The 13,163-nt window shown below is 43.6% G+C and overlaps 1 protein-coding gene across 1 annotated transcript in view; it reads left to right on the top strand.

The window, feature by feature from the left end:
• The window catches only part of rsu1 (Ras suppressor protein 1), a 70,127-nt gene that overhangs the window by 17,246 nt on the left and 39,718 nt on the right, over positions 1–13,163 (top strand). The window contains exon 8 of the mRNA XM_054622816.1: positions 598–730. Coding sequence (XP_054478791.1) covers positions 598–730 — 133 coding nt within the window. The remainder of the gene's footprint in view (positions 1–597; positions 731–13,163) is intronic.

Below are 13,163 nucleotides of genomic sequence, written 5' to 3'. Positions count from 1 at the left end.
ATGACTCTAGAGACGGTGCTATAACCATAATCTGCAATAATAATAGAATAAGTGTGGAAATTAGGAAATATCTCAACGATAACATTTTAAATATATGTCCCTGTGCCTGACACACTGACACTGTCTACTGACTCATGAGCCTTATCACCGATTCACATAGTGTTATGTAAGAGTTTAAGTTCACCACTGTGATCTAATAAGTTTGGACCAAGCAGATCATAGTTGCCTGAGCGTGTACCTGCTAGACGGAAATCTGAGGAGAAACATTGGCTATCATCTGCTATCATCTTAGAAATGAGGTCACATTTCCTCTACACCTTCAATCATGCTAAAAGAGCTCAAGAAGCAAATTGTATTTCCTCATGCTTTTATCCAGAAGGTCAGCACTTTAATCACCAGGATATAGCTGGGTGGCCAAAGTGATAGAACTGTGATCTCCCCCTCTAAACGGCTGTCAAGGTATCCTTAATCTGACTGCTCAGTGGAACTGCTCCGTGGCCAACAGATCTTCAGCTGTGGGAGTGCATAGCTGTGGATGTGAACAGGCCCAGTTTGACACATATTAATAGGTTCTTCTGTATGTTTGTGTGTCTGCAGGTAATCTGGATCTGACTGGTCCTAAACAGGTGTTTAAAGCAGAGAATAATCCCTGGGTCACTCCCATTGCAGACCAGTTCCAGCTGGGCGTCTCCCATGTTTTCGAATATGTTCGCTCGGAGACCTATAAGTAGTAAGTACTTGCACTAACGCAACTCCACACTGAAAGCCAACATTGGAATCTGGACTGTCTTGGACTGTCTTTCTTGATCAATAAACAATGTATTTTCATTCAAGCATAAGATAAACACATTTCCCACATGTCAGTATCCCAAACACTTATTTATGTTTACTGTGTCTGCAAACTGCACTTACTAGAAATATAAAAAAAAAAACAACAGCAGAAAGTAAGATCACAACTTGTCTCATTGTGTCAGGCTTTGTGCTCAGTCTGGGTTAGACTGCTTGCCTTTTTTTCCCTTGCACATACATGCTCGAGTGTGAATGTATAACCTTTTACTCCTCCTTGTCCCCTCTGATTTGAGGCACAGCTTGTTTATAAGGCCAACCCTCAAAGCCAGGCTAAACTCTTCATAGTAATCTTTAATTTATCATCTGCAGTGTAATGTTTGACACTAACATAACACATTATACTGCTGCTTTACACTTAAAGGTTCCTTATGACCATTCAAAAGATTAGAAACAATGAGCAGTGTTCAACCCTGAAATCATCTTGAAAGGCCGTGGGGATCTTCAGGCTTTGTGCTTCGAGGTGCAACGTGTGTGATTCACAATGTCTGATGTCACATGCACAGAAATCTAAGTGTAAGCAGTCACTCTAGTGAAGAAGAACGTGTTGGAGGTTGCACTGTGAAGCACAAGGCTGCTATTAATCCTTTGTTCTCGGCAGGATATGCTGCAAATCCTCGGTGTGAATCCTTCAGACTGCTGCACTGAAGGCATGCTGTGGAACTGATCCCTGTACTGTGTGTATGTGGTGGGAGAGAGAGAGAGGGAGAGAGAGAGAGAGAGAGAGAGAGAGAGAGAGACACAACACCATTCCATATTATGTCTGCATACTTGTATGAGAAATCTGTGGGTGTGAGTTTCTCTTCAGTACATCTTTCCATACATTGCTGTTGAATCAATATGAGCTATTCAGACACACATCTGACTGGTCAGCGCCAGGCCTGTTTCCCATTCACCAACAGATCTGTGGATCAGCACCTACATTAAAATACATGCTGGTATCACAGATGTTTGCTGCACATGCATGCATGTGTTGCTTTTGTACTGTGGGTTTTGGTCATCCTCATCGTCTTTTTAAAGATAATAAGGGTTTATAATGTGAAGAGCATGATTGTGATTTAATAAATTGTGTACAATTGGACATTTACCCCTGCTGGTGGCACCAGTAGAAAATGGTCAGGTATTAATGTCTCCAGCTATCATTCTCCTGACCAATGTACTGAAGCATGGCATTTGTTATCTATGTAGGCGTTTGACAACTGGACCCCAATGGGCCAGCCATGAAATTCCCACCTGCATTTTGTAATAAAGCCTATACATTATGTTTAGTCACAAGCAGATCAAATTCACCAGTCACCTGGGTCTGTCAGGATGATGGAGAGCTTAGCTCCTCTATATTACGGACTGCTATCCGTCTTTCTGATCAAACACTGTCAACGCTCATAAAGCAACACGTGCATAATGTATCGATCGCTCTCATCAATGCACTTGCAAACCAGCACTACATTCACATAACCTGATGTCTTCTTCTTCAAAAGAGCTAAAATGAGAGGTGCCCCAATTGCATGGCGGTTGGCTATGCCACATGGCCGCACCATCCACAGTTTGATTCCAGCCGGGGACTTTGTTGCACATCAGGGGCGTTGTCGGCCTCGGGCTTTCGGTTCTTTGGCCTGGAATGTTTTTTGTCTAAACCCGAATCTTTCTGACAGGGGAAAAAATGCAATCATCATGAAATGTGTATAATACAATTCCCGACCACCCCAAACCCTGTTTTTGTGTGATTTGAATGTAGAAATACTGAGCGAGTGGGTGGGGCGGGGTTTCGTGCTTGTGTATACAAGCTCAGTTGGTCCATCTACAGGCCCGCTGGAGTGTGATGCTGCATCTCCTCGGCTTTCTGGCTCATGGCCCTACTTGGACCGAACTGCCCCTAGATTTGAGAACCATTAGTTTATTGACTAATGTTGCTAAGCAAACCATAACTACATATGTGTAATATTTGCTGTTGGTGCATTCTGACTTTGGGGGAGAACTAACATTACTGGTACATGTCAACAAGCTAATTTGCGTAGGGTTACAGCGATTCTCTGATATTGTAATCTGCCAGCAAGCTAATGTTACCTGCTACATTGTTTAGCTCCAGGTACATACTTGTTTAAGTAAGCCTATACATTACTACGTTTGTTTGATAGTTTGATCGATGGTCATCAGTTACAGGCCATATACTGCTCACAGAAATAGATTGGTCAGTTGGCCACTCTCAGTTTCAGTGGGTTGCGTTGTGGAAAAAATAATGCTTGCACACCTGTTCCAAATTGTGTCAGACAGACTTTGAGCTCTGTGCCACTGCTTCTTTAATATTTATTTGTCCCCAAACTCCCCAGCCGGAGCGAGACAAGGGGCTGCTTCATGTAGGGTCAGTTGATTCCGGGCACTAGTTGAATGTCCATTTACTTCCGTGTTCTGAGAGAAACCTTTCTTTTGCTTTTCCATCAGCATCAGTGGGAATTCCCAGGTCTGTGGAGGCTCCAATGAAATGAGTCCCTCTATCAGAGCGTATGTGCTTTACCGGTCCTTGTATCCCAAGAAACTTACTGGATGCAGTTATAAAACTAGAATAATCGAAGGACTCAATGACCTCTATGTACATCCTCCTCTCAGCTGGGCCTCCTATTGTGCGATGTGATGACACAGGTAAGGGCCCTGAACACATCTAAGCCAACATAAATGCTAATAATCATCCCATGCTAATCCAATTAGCCCGTTGGGCAGCAGATTGGTCATTTTCTGGATTTCACACTTTCCTCTGAGCCTAAGACACGAGACGCATAGAAAAATCTGTTCACACATCTCTTGCCACGAACAATCCAATAGACAGCAGGTAGGACGGCTCCCTCAGTAAGGAGACGTCCTTGATGTTGTGTCTACTCATGATGGTGGCGCACTAAAAAGGTAACTACGTGATGCATCAAGGCAGAATTAGTGGTATTTTTGCATCATGTCCCAAGTTTTTCAGTCAGCAAGAGGACCCCCCAACTCTCAGTAATCCATTCTAGTTGATAAAAGGATCCAGGGACCAAAGTGAGCTGCCTTCTGCAAAGTTAGATTGTGCGTTTTTGGCTGGAATGATGGGGAACACAACCCTCTGTCACGCTGTGGTGGCTAACAAAGTACCCGGTGTAATCCAGAGCTGTGCGACCTACCAAGCGTTGTGGGCCATTGACAAGTGACACTCCAACACCGCTGCACAACAGTATGTAATCGCCGTGATTTGCGACCCCTTCCAGATGAAATTCTAAATGGGTTTCACATGTGACCATGACCAGCATTACTATGTGAGAAGGTGTGGTCAGAAACAGGTTCTGATAAACCTGTAATCATGCTTAATGGTGAAGCTAGGGGTCCGAGGCTAAACTTGTTCATCACTGCAGCAAGGTGAGAGATTAAACCACTGAAGGTCAGCAAAAGCACCGTTTGGCATTCAGTTACTCTTGAAGTGATGAGCAATAAGGATCAGCTTGGCCTTAGCACATACTTATCTATTTTCAGTCCGTTGCGATGGCCATCACACTCACGATGCCACCCTCAGTCTGAGACGTGGTAGAAACAGACTGAGAACGCGTGAGGGTGAGAAGGATGTATGAGTGCAAGGGAAGAAGTGAAAGAGAAGGCACACTGATGCACACATGCACAAACACACTGACTGCTAGCATCAGCCTTTCTTTAGGCAGGTGTTGAATCATTTCCCAGAGAGATCTTCCTCGTGTCTTCACAGCTTCATTCACACCTGCCTAAATGTCCTTCATCCTCCAACTCTGTGAACACACACACACACACACACACACACACACACACACACACACACACACACACACACACACACACACACACACACACCCACACATCTGTTTGCACCTCCAGTTTCTGTCTAATTTAGTGGGATGTATCTTGAAGGTGAAAGTAATAATAATACTGTGCCTTTTAGATTTTTGGTCCACTCCTGCATGCTTCGGGCAGAACGGAACATTGCTTGAGAACAGAGACTTATTTACAACGGTTAGAATAATGTTAAAACCTCCTTCAGAAAACATGTAAAGGACATGATGAAGGCTTTAGTCTGGCACTTGTGTCCTTTGGGGTTATGACAGCTTGTTGCAATGGTGTTTGAGAAGTAAGGCTTCTGCGTTCAAATACTGTGGTTTTGGTTACAAGGCCTGTTGCAAGTTTTTTGACTCCTTCTTCCATTGCATGGTACTGCATGGCTCTAATCGACTCCCTTTTTTTCCATCAGCAAAATGGAAAGCTTTTTTTTATGGAAGCTTTCAGCAGAGTTGGTATTGAGAACAGACATAAGAACACTGGTTGGGAACAAGAGGTGGAAGGGCCCTCAAAATAATAACTTTGTCATCAGAAACGCGTAGACCAGCTTAATAAAGATCGACACTTTTAAGAGTAAAACCAGAGGAGAGGACAATGTTCAGGTTGTGTTCTTTAGGTTAGTGGGCCCCAAAACTGATCCGAGCAAGATTAATGGATGTCATAATATCTATATAATCCATAGTAAAATCACCAAAGATCAGAGAATTCCTCAATAAAACCAGATTTTGTGGCTCTGTAGATGAAAACTCTAAGTTAAGTGCCCTTGACTTTGAACATACAACCAAATGATTCTAATTAGACATTTTTCCAAGAGAGTAAGAGAAAATTTCAAGATATCCATCCATAGCGAATGGTGGACTCACAGACGAGCACATCTTCAGCGGAGAGCAACGTCACCTCACCTGCATGGAGGGCCATTTAGTTTGGAGTGAGATTCTGTATCGGTGCAGTCTGTGCATTATATGAGAGGGCCTCCTGTGACTTCACCTACCGTAGAGTCGGGGTCAAGTTCAGAAGCCAACAATTTATGTAATTGTTGTGAGAGAAACAATGACTTTATTCTCCAGAAGGATTTTGTAACCAGTGGTAATGGCTTTAATTCCAGCAATAATGCTCTATGTCATGAGAGTAAGCGGTACTTTACTGAAGGCCTTTCCTTTAGTCTGGTGACCCTACTGAAGGCAGCAGGCTTCTGTTCCATCTGCGGTCTCTAACGTGGAGATAAAATAGTTTTTAACTACACGTTTTTGTGTCACGTTGCCTGCCTTGCATGTCCTTTGCCTGTTTGAATTGTTGGCTGTGAATGTCCTCAGAAATGAACACTACATGTGCACAAGATGCAATGCAACACACATGGACAATGGGGTCAGTGCGAGGTTAGAATGGTGATGTGACAGGGTGGGGGTGTCAGCAGCGACAAAGGCACAATGTTTTTAAGACAAGCTAATAGACCAGAGGCCTGTACCACAAAGATGGACATTGGGCTAGCGTGGTAACTTCAGGGTTAACTCTGGGTCTTCAGTTCCACGGCAGAGGTTCACTTCTTACCTGGAAGATCACCATGATAACTGAGGCTGAATACCTATCCTTTTCCGGAGCAGGTCGTGTTAGGGTACGTGGATCATAAACTAAAATGATACAATTACGAAGGAGTTAAAGTCATAATCCAGAAAAAGGCAACAGTATGTGGGAAAAGTGTGGCCTTTCTCTCTGCAGTATGTCAATGTGTGATCAGCTACATGCTCTGGCAGTTGTCTCTATATTACTGAAGAAACATGTATGAAAGGCACATATCCCTGATCTCTCCTTCTCTCTGTCATGCACACAAATGATGTTGTGGGTGGATTAATACATAAGACAGAAGTATCAGCCTCCCTCTGTTGCGACAAAACAGACTGTTTCTCTGTTAGATTTTACCGTCTTAATCTTGTTTTAATCTACAAGTTTACCTTTCCCAAATTTATGGATTTATCCGCAATCAGTGATCAGAATTTACCTCAAAACTTTGTTTGCTACGTCATGAGGTCTGAACGTGAGTGACGGGGAATACCGTTTGAGATGGAAGTCATCTGTGCTGCCCGATCCGGGGTGGAAACGGATATCCTGCTCCCCTGCTTTCCCCAAGGAGATGTTTGATAACCAGCTTTGAGTCGTGGGTTCAGACCTCCTCATTATTTTGTGTCTTCTAACTAAATCCAGGTGGTTTGAAGTAGTATCTCTCCTCTCAGATGTCCACGCCGTGTTACTGTGATGTTAACTTTCAGCTGTATACGAGTCATGTAAATGGTAAATGAACTGTACTTGTATAGCGCTTTTCTAGTCTTCTGACCACTTAAAGCGCTTTAAAGCTACATATCATCATTCACCCATTCATACACTGATAGGAGGGGCTACTAAGGTGCCACCTGCCCATCAGGAGACTAATTAACATTCATTCACATTCATACTCTGCAGGGACAGCCTGCGGGAGCAATTTGGGGTTAAGTGTCTTGCCCAAGGACACATCGACATGGACCAGCGGAGCCTAATGTTAAGACACCGCTGATAAAAAAAAAAAAAGCTTTTCGATAGCAAAATAACGGGGGGACTTTTATTGTGAAGAATTTAAAAGATATTGTATCACCAAATTAACGGAGCTTTGCTGGAGGCTGTTCTCCAATAAAGACAAGGCTACTAAGACTCATTCTGGAAACTTCTGCCACGCTCCATACAATGGATGCAATCTTTCTGCGGTTTACATCATCATCACAGAAACATGAAAACATATTTGCCTCCGTCTCATTTCATGCCATTCTCAACTGGGCATGATTAGTGATGCAGTATGCAGTCCTTCCCTCTCAGTTACCGTCTAATTATATTCACACATTAATGCCCTGCAGTGAGACGTGCAAACCTCCGTCTCCTCCCACCCGTCTGCACTGGCTGCTCTGCTCAGTTGTGGAACACAGGGAGAAGGAGGAGCAGCTGCTGAGGAACTCATCTCATTTAATAAACCCTCTGGATTTTTAGACAATAAAAACCAAAACACTGATTTAGGCATTTGTTTTGGTAACCTGACCTCCCAGATGGTTTGTTACACCGAACCAGCTGACAAGCAGTCATTGGAAACAGTTTGATAAAGGGCGGGCACTTTGGATGAACCTTCTGTGAATTAAACTCTTAACAAAGCCAGTCAGGAGAAGAGCGGAACGCCGTCAGTCATTGTTGCCTCTGCGTTTCTTTCTGAGCAATACTCCGCTCTGATTGAACTGATGCTATTGCATCAATGTCTGTGGCCAGGTTGGTAACACAGCCGACCCGTTTAGAAACACCGACCCCATCTCGTTTACCATTCCTTGGGGGGGGCCGTGTCATCACCAATTATATCTATACAGCCACCGCATGCTTATCTTGTCTCTTAATTTTGCTCTGAGTGCACCAGATTTATGAATTTAAAATGTACCAAGTTTATGGTAAATACTTAATACATATATACAGTATATGTTTGATGTTTGGAGTGTCCACTAATCTTGACCCAGTGGCATATTAAAATGGCTTAAGAAAGTATCAAACTGCTACATAATCCGTTGACTTAACCATCAGCTGCCCAAAATCCATCTAAATAAACTGTGACTTTTTCCATGCGGTGCATTCAGCACCTCAAAAATATGTTTTAATTTAAAGTATTGGTTTCACAGCTTACTGTGTTCAGTGGAGAGACCGGGCAGTGACTTGCTAGCTTGGCCCAGGAACTTGAGGTGGAGGGAGGCAGTTAGCCTCACTACCTGTAATTCCAAGTTGTAACCAAGCAGCTGAGGTCAGGTTTCCTGGAGTGCTGTCTGCAGTCACCAAGGGGAAGCTAACGCTAGCTGCTAGGTGTTCAGTAAGATCCTTACCAAGTGTAGAACTGCCTGCTTTGTGTTTATGCTTGTGTTGAATACAAAGATGTGAAGTGAAGGTGTGGAGGACTTGGACTTGGGCAGAGTGATGAAAGTAAAGCAATTTAATGATCATTTTCAAAATGTAATGTGCAATGAGGAATTGATTGCCGTTTTCATAAACTCCAAGTCCTCTCATTTCAGTCAGGACCACTTTAGCCAAATAACTTTTATTTCTACTTGCAGTAAATTCACTTTTTGGTGGCTCTGTTCCCGGAGCTCCCTGGGCCGGCTTGAGGTGCGATCAGCTGATGTTGCCGGGTCATGAGCTGAGCTAAGGGCTTGCCTGTCACATGTTGATTTTGGGGCTCTACGGTTTACTCACTCGCCTAACTTTGCAGCACGAAGCATAACGTGACGTTTGTGTTTGCTGGCAGTCCTGGGTGAACAGTGAATGAGCGATGTGAGCATGTTTGTTTTGCCTCGGTTTCAACCGGTGCATTCACATGTAAATTCATTTATTCTAATTATTATTCAACTTTTTAGCCTCTAAAATTCAAATAATTCTTTCAGCATCTATGAGTATCGTCATCTGCCCACGGGGAGACTGTACCACACCGACTAACACGTGTGCACAGACCCAATGTGTGTGCATATCTGCTCTCTGTTTGGGAGTATATCTGGCCCTTAATTTATGGGCCTCATTTCATTGTGAACATCAAAAAGTTTTTCTCAGAGAGGCTCTGCTGACTTGCAATATTAGTCTTTTCTTGAATGCCCCAAAATGAGTGGCATAATTGACCACAATAATGCACACTATCCATACACTGTTTAAGAATAATGAGCAGACCATATTCAGTCACTCAAGTGGCACCAAAGCAAGAATAACTATAAATCACCAAAGACATATTTCAAACTCCAGCGAATAATGATCCGTGGTCGATTGATTGTAACATCCATAACTGCTTCCTTGCCTGATTTGGAAATGCATGATGTCCACTGCAGGACAAAGACCGAGTCCCTCTGTGTCTAACTCGCTGTTGTCCTGTGAGTCTGTGTAAAGTAAGCGTTGGAGCGGGCAGGTCGGCTGAGACTAATCTGAATGTAGACTGGTGACCTCGTCTATGTAGTCTCAGGTAAGGGCCTGGGGTCAAAATCAGAGATGCAGCGGAATATGTGGACCTCACTTTGTGTGTGTGTGTGTGTACACGGATGGTAATTTATGTTGATTTAAATTCTGGATAAAATAGTGCTCACATATATACATGCACACACCTCAGAGAAGGGGTGAGTCAGCAGGAATTGTAACTAACTAATGATAAGGGCAGAGATCTTTGCCACCATTGGCTAAAAGCCTCAGTTTTTTGCAATGAATCTTAATTAGGATCTTTTCTTCTCCTCTCCTCTCTCTCTCTTCATCTCCCTTCTCCTCCCCCCTCCCTGCTCCACCTTCCTCATCTTCAGAGCTCCTTCTTCTCTTTCCTGTTAATGTTTCTCTGGCTGCAAAAGAAAAATTGCTCTGGTGAGGAAGAGGTGGCTGAGAGAGGAAGGCTCCCCATCAGATCAATGGCCTTTGGCCTCCCGCCGCATTTATCACACATGCACTCACACCTACATATTTTTAACGCACACATACACATAAAGGAAAGAAAATACCAACTTTCAATCTCTTTAAACGCTGACACCCATAGATACACCCACACACACAGAACTTTGCCATGATTAATTAAGCCGTGTGGAATAGCAGAGCTCCATAAAGACATCAGGAATCTGAATCCATTCACCTCTCTTCTCCTACATTTAATTGGCCCTAACAGTTCATCACCAGAGACACACACACACACACACACACACACACACACACACACACACACACACACACACACACACGCACAAATCTTTATGTTGATCTTTGGCTAGAACTGTTAGTGCTCTCTATTGCTTGTATAAAGCATAATGAAAGTGGTTCTGTCTTGGGTTGTGTGTGTGTAGGTCTTGAGTGGTTGTGGCTGGTTGGTTCTCTCATGTTCTCCAGGGTTCTTGCCTCTTCAGCACACAAAGAGAGAGAGGGGGAGAAAGAGAGGGGGCCACCGGTGGGACTAGATGTCTACTTCTGTGTCTTAACAACGCCATAGATTTTCAGTAAGATTAAGATAGGAAGAAGCCTTCCCTTATTCCAGATTTCACACTGTGCGCAATATTCAACACAGCATATTAATACAACTATCATATCTATTTAAATGAACTAAATACCATACAGGATAGGGCTGGACTTTCATTCACCTTCCACCATTGCAGTGGGTCCATCTCACTGTCTGCATCTGCTGCTGTCAAGTAGTTTTCGAGTTCCCGCTCAACACTCTGTCTGTCATTGAGTGCTGGGCTGGATTCTGGTTTCTCAAAGAAGCTGCCCAATGACTTTTTTGTGTCTTCAGGGAGGGGTACTGCAGCATCTCCTGCCTCTGCTTCCTCTGTTCTGACTGAAGTGGAGCAGTCCTCCAACATCTCAGACACTGCTCTCATTTTGATGGCATGAATGTTTTCTGGCTTAATGTATTGTGTCTTGAAGCGGATCTACCAAAGTTGCAACATCCAGTAGTTCCTCAGTGTTCGGATCGGCATACTTTTCATCCAGGTATGACATGACTGTCATCTTCAATTCTTTGGTGAGCTGTGTTTCATCGTCGGATGGCTTGAGAATCTGTGTTCTGAAAAGTTGCAGCATCGGCTTGAGGTATGACACACTCACATAATTTTCACTGGAGAGTGCATCAGTGAATTCCAGTAGTGGATTCAGGGCCCCATGGACAGATTCCAGGACATCTAGGTCTTGCCATGTAGGAACCAGTTGTCTCGTCTTTTTGTCTGCTCCCAAGACCTGAGCGATAGCTTTCTGCTGCTCCAGCATCCTCTCCACCATCTTCTGACGTGAACCCCACCTAGTGGGTGACTCAGTCACTGACTTGTGCTGGGGTAGATGAAGCTCTTCTTGAGCAACAGCCAGATCTCTCTTCTTCTTCCACGAATAGCTGAAGGCAGCCACTGCTTTCTTACACACACCCACAGCACGCTCCACTTTCTTGTGCTTTCCGGCTTTCTCTGTGGGGTGGGGGTGGGGACAAACAAACAAACAAAAAAAACAGAATAAGAAACCAGTATGAATATTTCTAATACAGAATAGTGCACATGAGGGGCTGGATATTCAAGACAGTATTTTTAAATTAATAGACAAGGGCATGAATCCAGCATAGTTTGAATACCAGTTTATAATCTTTTGAGGTGGCAAATTAATCTTTGAGAAATAAATAAAGCATTTTAAGGGTGGCCTAATAAACATTATGAAGAGAAGGCCTTGACTCTCATTGTAAAACGTTCTTGTCTTTTTTCTTAAATAATAGTTTAAAAAAAATATAATAATGAACATTCGTTTTTTTCATATTTATATGACCTGAAAATACAATTAAGGTATGCAATTCTGCTATTCAACTTACCAACAGCTGAGTGAAGTCGGTGGCCAAAACACTGTAGGCGAGTCCAGTTGTTGAGGGTGGTTGCTTTTACTATATTTGCTCCACTATCTGTGGTAATGCAAACTTGTTTGCTTTCACTTAGCCCCCACGAACCAAGCGATTCTGTCAGCCCTGATGCAATTGCCTCGGCAGTATGGTCTTCAGGAAAGTATGCCGTTTGGAGGCATTTGCTCTTCATAGCCCAGTCTTGGTCAATATAATGAGCAGTGAGGCTCAAATATGGTTCGGAAGTTCGACTTGACCACAAGTCCGATGTGGTGGCGAAGTATGCCACAGCCCGCAGGTCCCTCTCAACCATCCCTCTGCACTCCGCATACAGGTGTGGGATTGCTGTCTGCGAGAAGTGTTTGCGCCCTGGGAGTTGATAACGAGGGTCAATCACTCTCATTAGGTTTTTAAATTCTTCCCTTTCGACAGTGCGTATTGGCAGCATGCCTTTTGCGAGGAATTGTGTGATTGCGTGTGTAACGTCTTTGTGTCGTTTCGATGTTTTTTCATATGGCGCGATGCTGGAAAGAGCGGACATTATGGTCTGTTGATATGGCTTCCTTTTACTGGTGCTGGAGGAGGGGCATTACCTGTCTTGCATAACTGTGCGTGCTCTAGTGGGTGGCATTGTCTTAAATGCTGAAACAAATTGCTGGTGTTTCCTGTTTTAGTAGCTACGTTCCTTCTACATATTTTGCACAGTGTATTACGCTGTTGTTCGTCCGACTTCAAATACCCAAAGTACCTCCAAGCAGCCGAACTTCTCAGACCCTTCTTTTCAACAATCTCCTCCTGGGCAGTACTATCATTTAATTGCTGTTCAGAACTCCCGTCTACAGAGTTCTCGCTCATTTTTAAAGTCTGAACTGTCTTGCTGCAAACTTAACTGCGGCTTCGCTGCTGCTAGCTACACATGTGTGTATGTTGTTGTGTCTGCACAACCAAACGTGATGTGGCTCGCTTCCAACTGATTGGTTACGTGCGGCGCTGTATTCGTGGGTCTGTGAAAACATTGATTTTTTTTATTTTTTTTGAAGGCGTCGGCTAATCGAACGTCTCATTTAAAACCGTAGAAAAAAATTACATCGCGATTAAAATCAAAATCGAAAAATCGCCCAGC

The sequence above is a fragment of the Anoplopoma fimbria genome, chromosome 21 (assembly GCF_027596085.1).
Source record: "Anoplopoma fimbria isolate UVic2021 breed Golden Eagle Sablefish chromosome 21, Afim_UVic_2022, whole genome shotgun sequence".
NCBI classification, from domain to species: domain Eukaryota; kingdom Metazoa; phylum Chordata; class Actinopteri; order Perciformes; family Anoplopomatidae; genus Anoplopoma; species Anoplopoma fimbria.
Note: the sequence above shows the minus strand (reverse complement) of the source record. Positions and strands in the feature narration are given on the sequence as shown.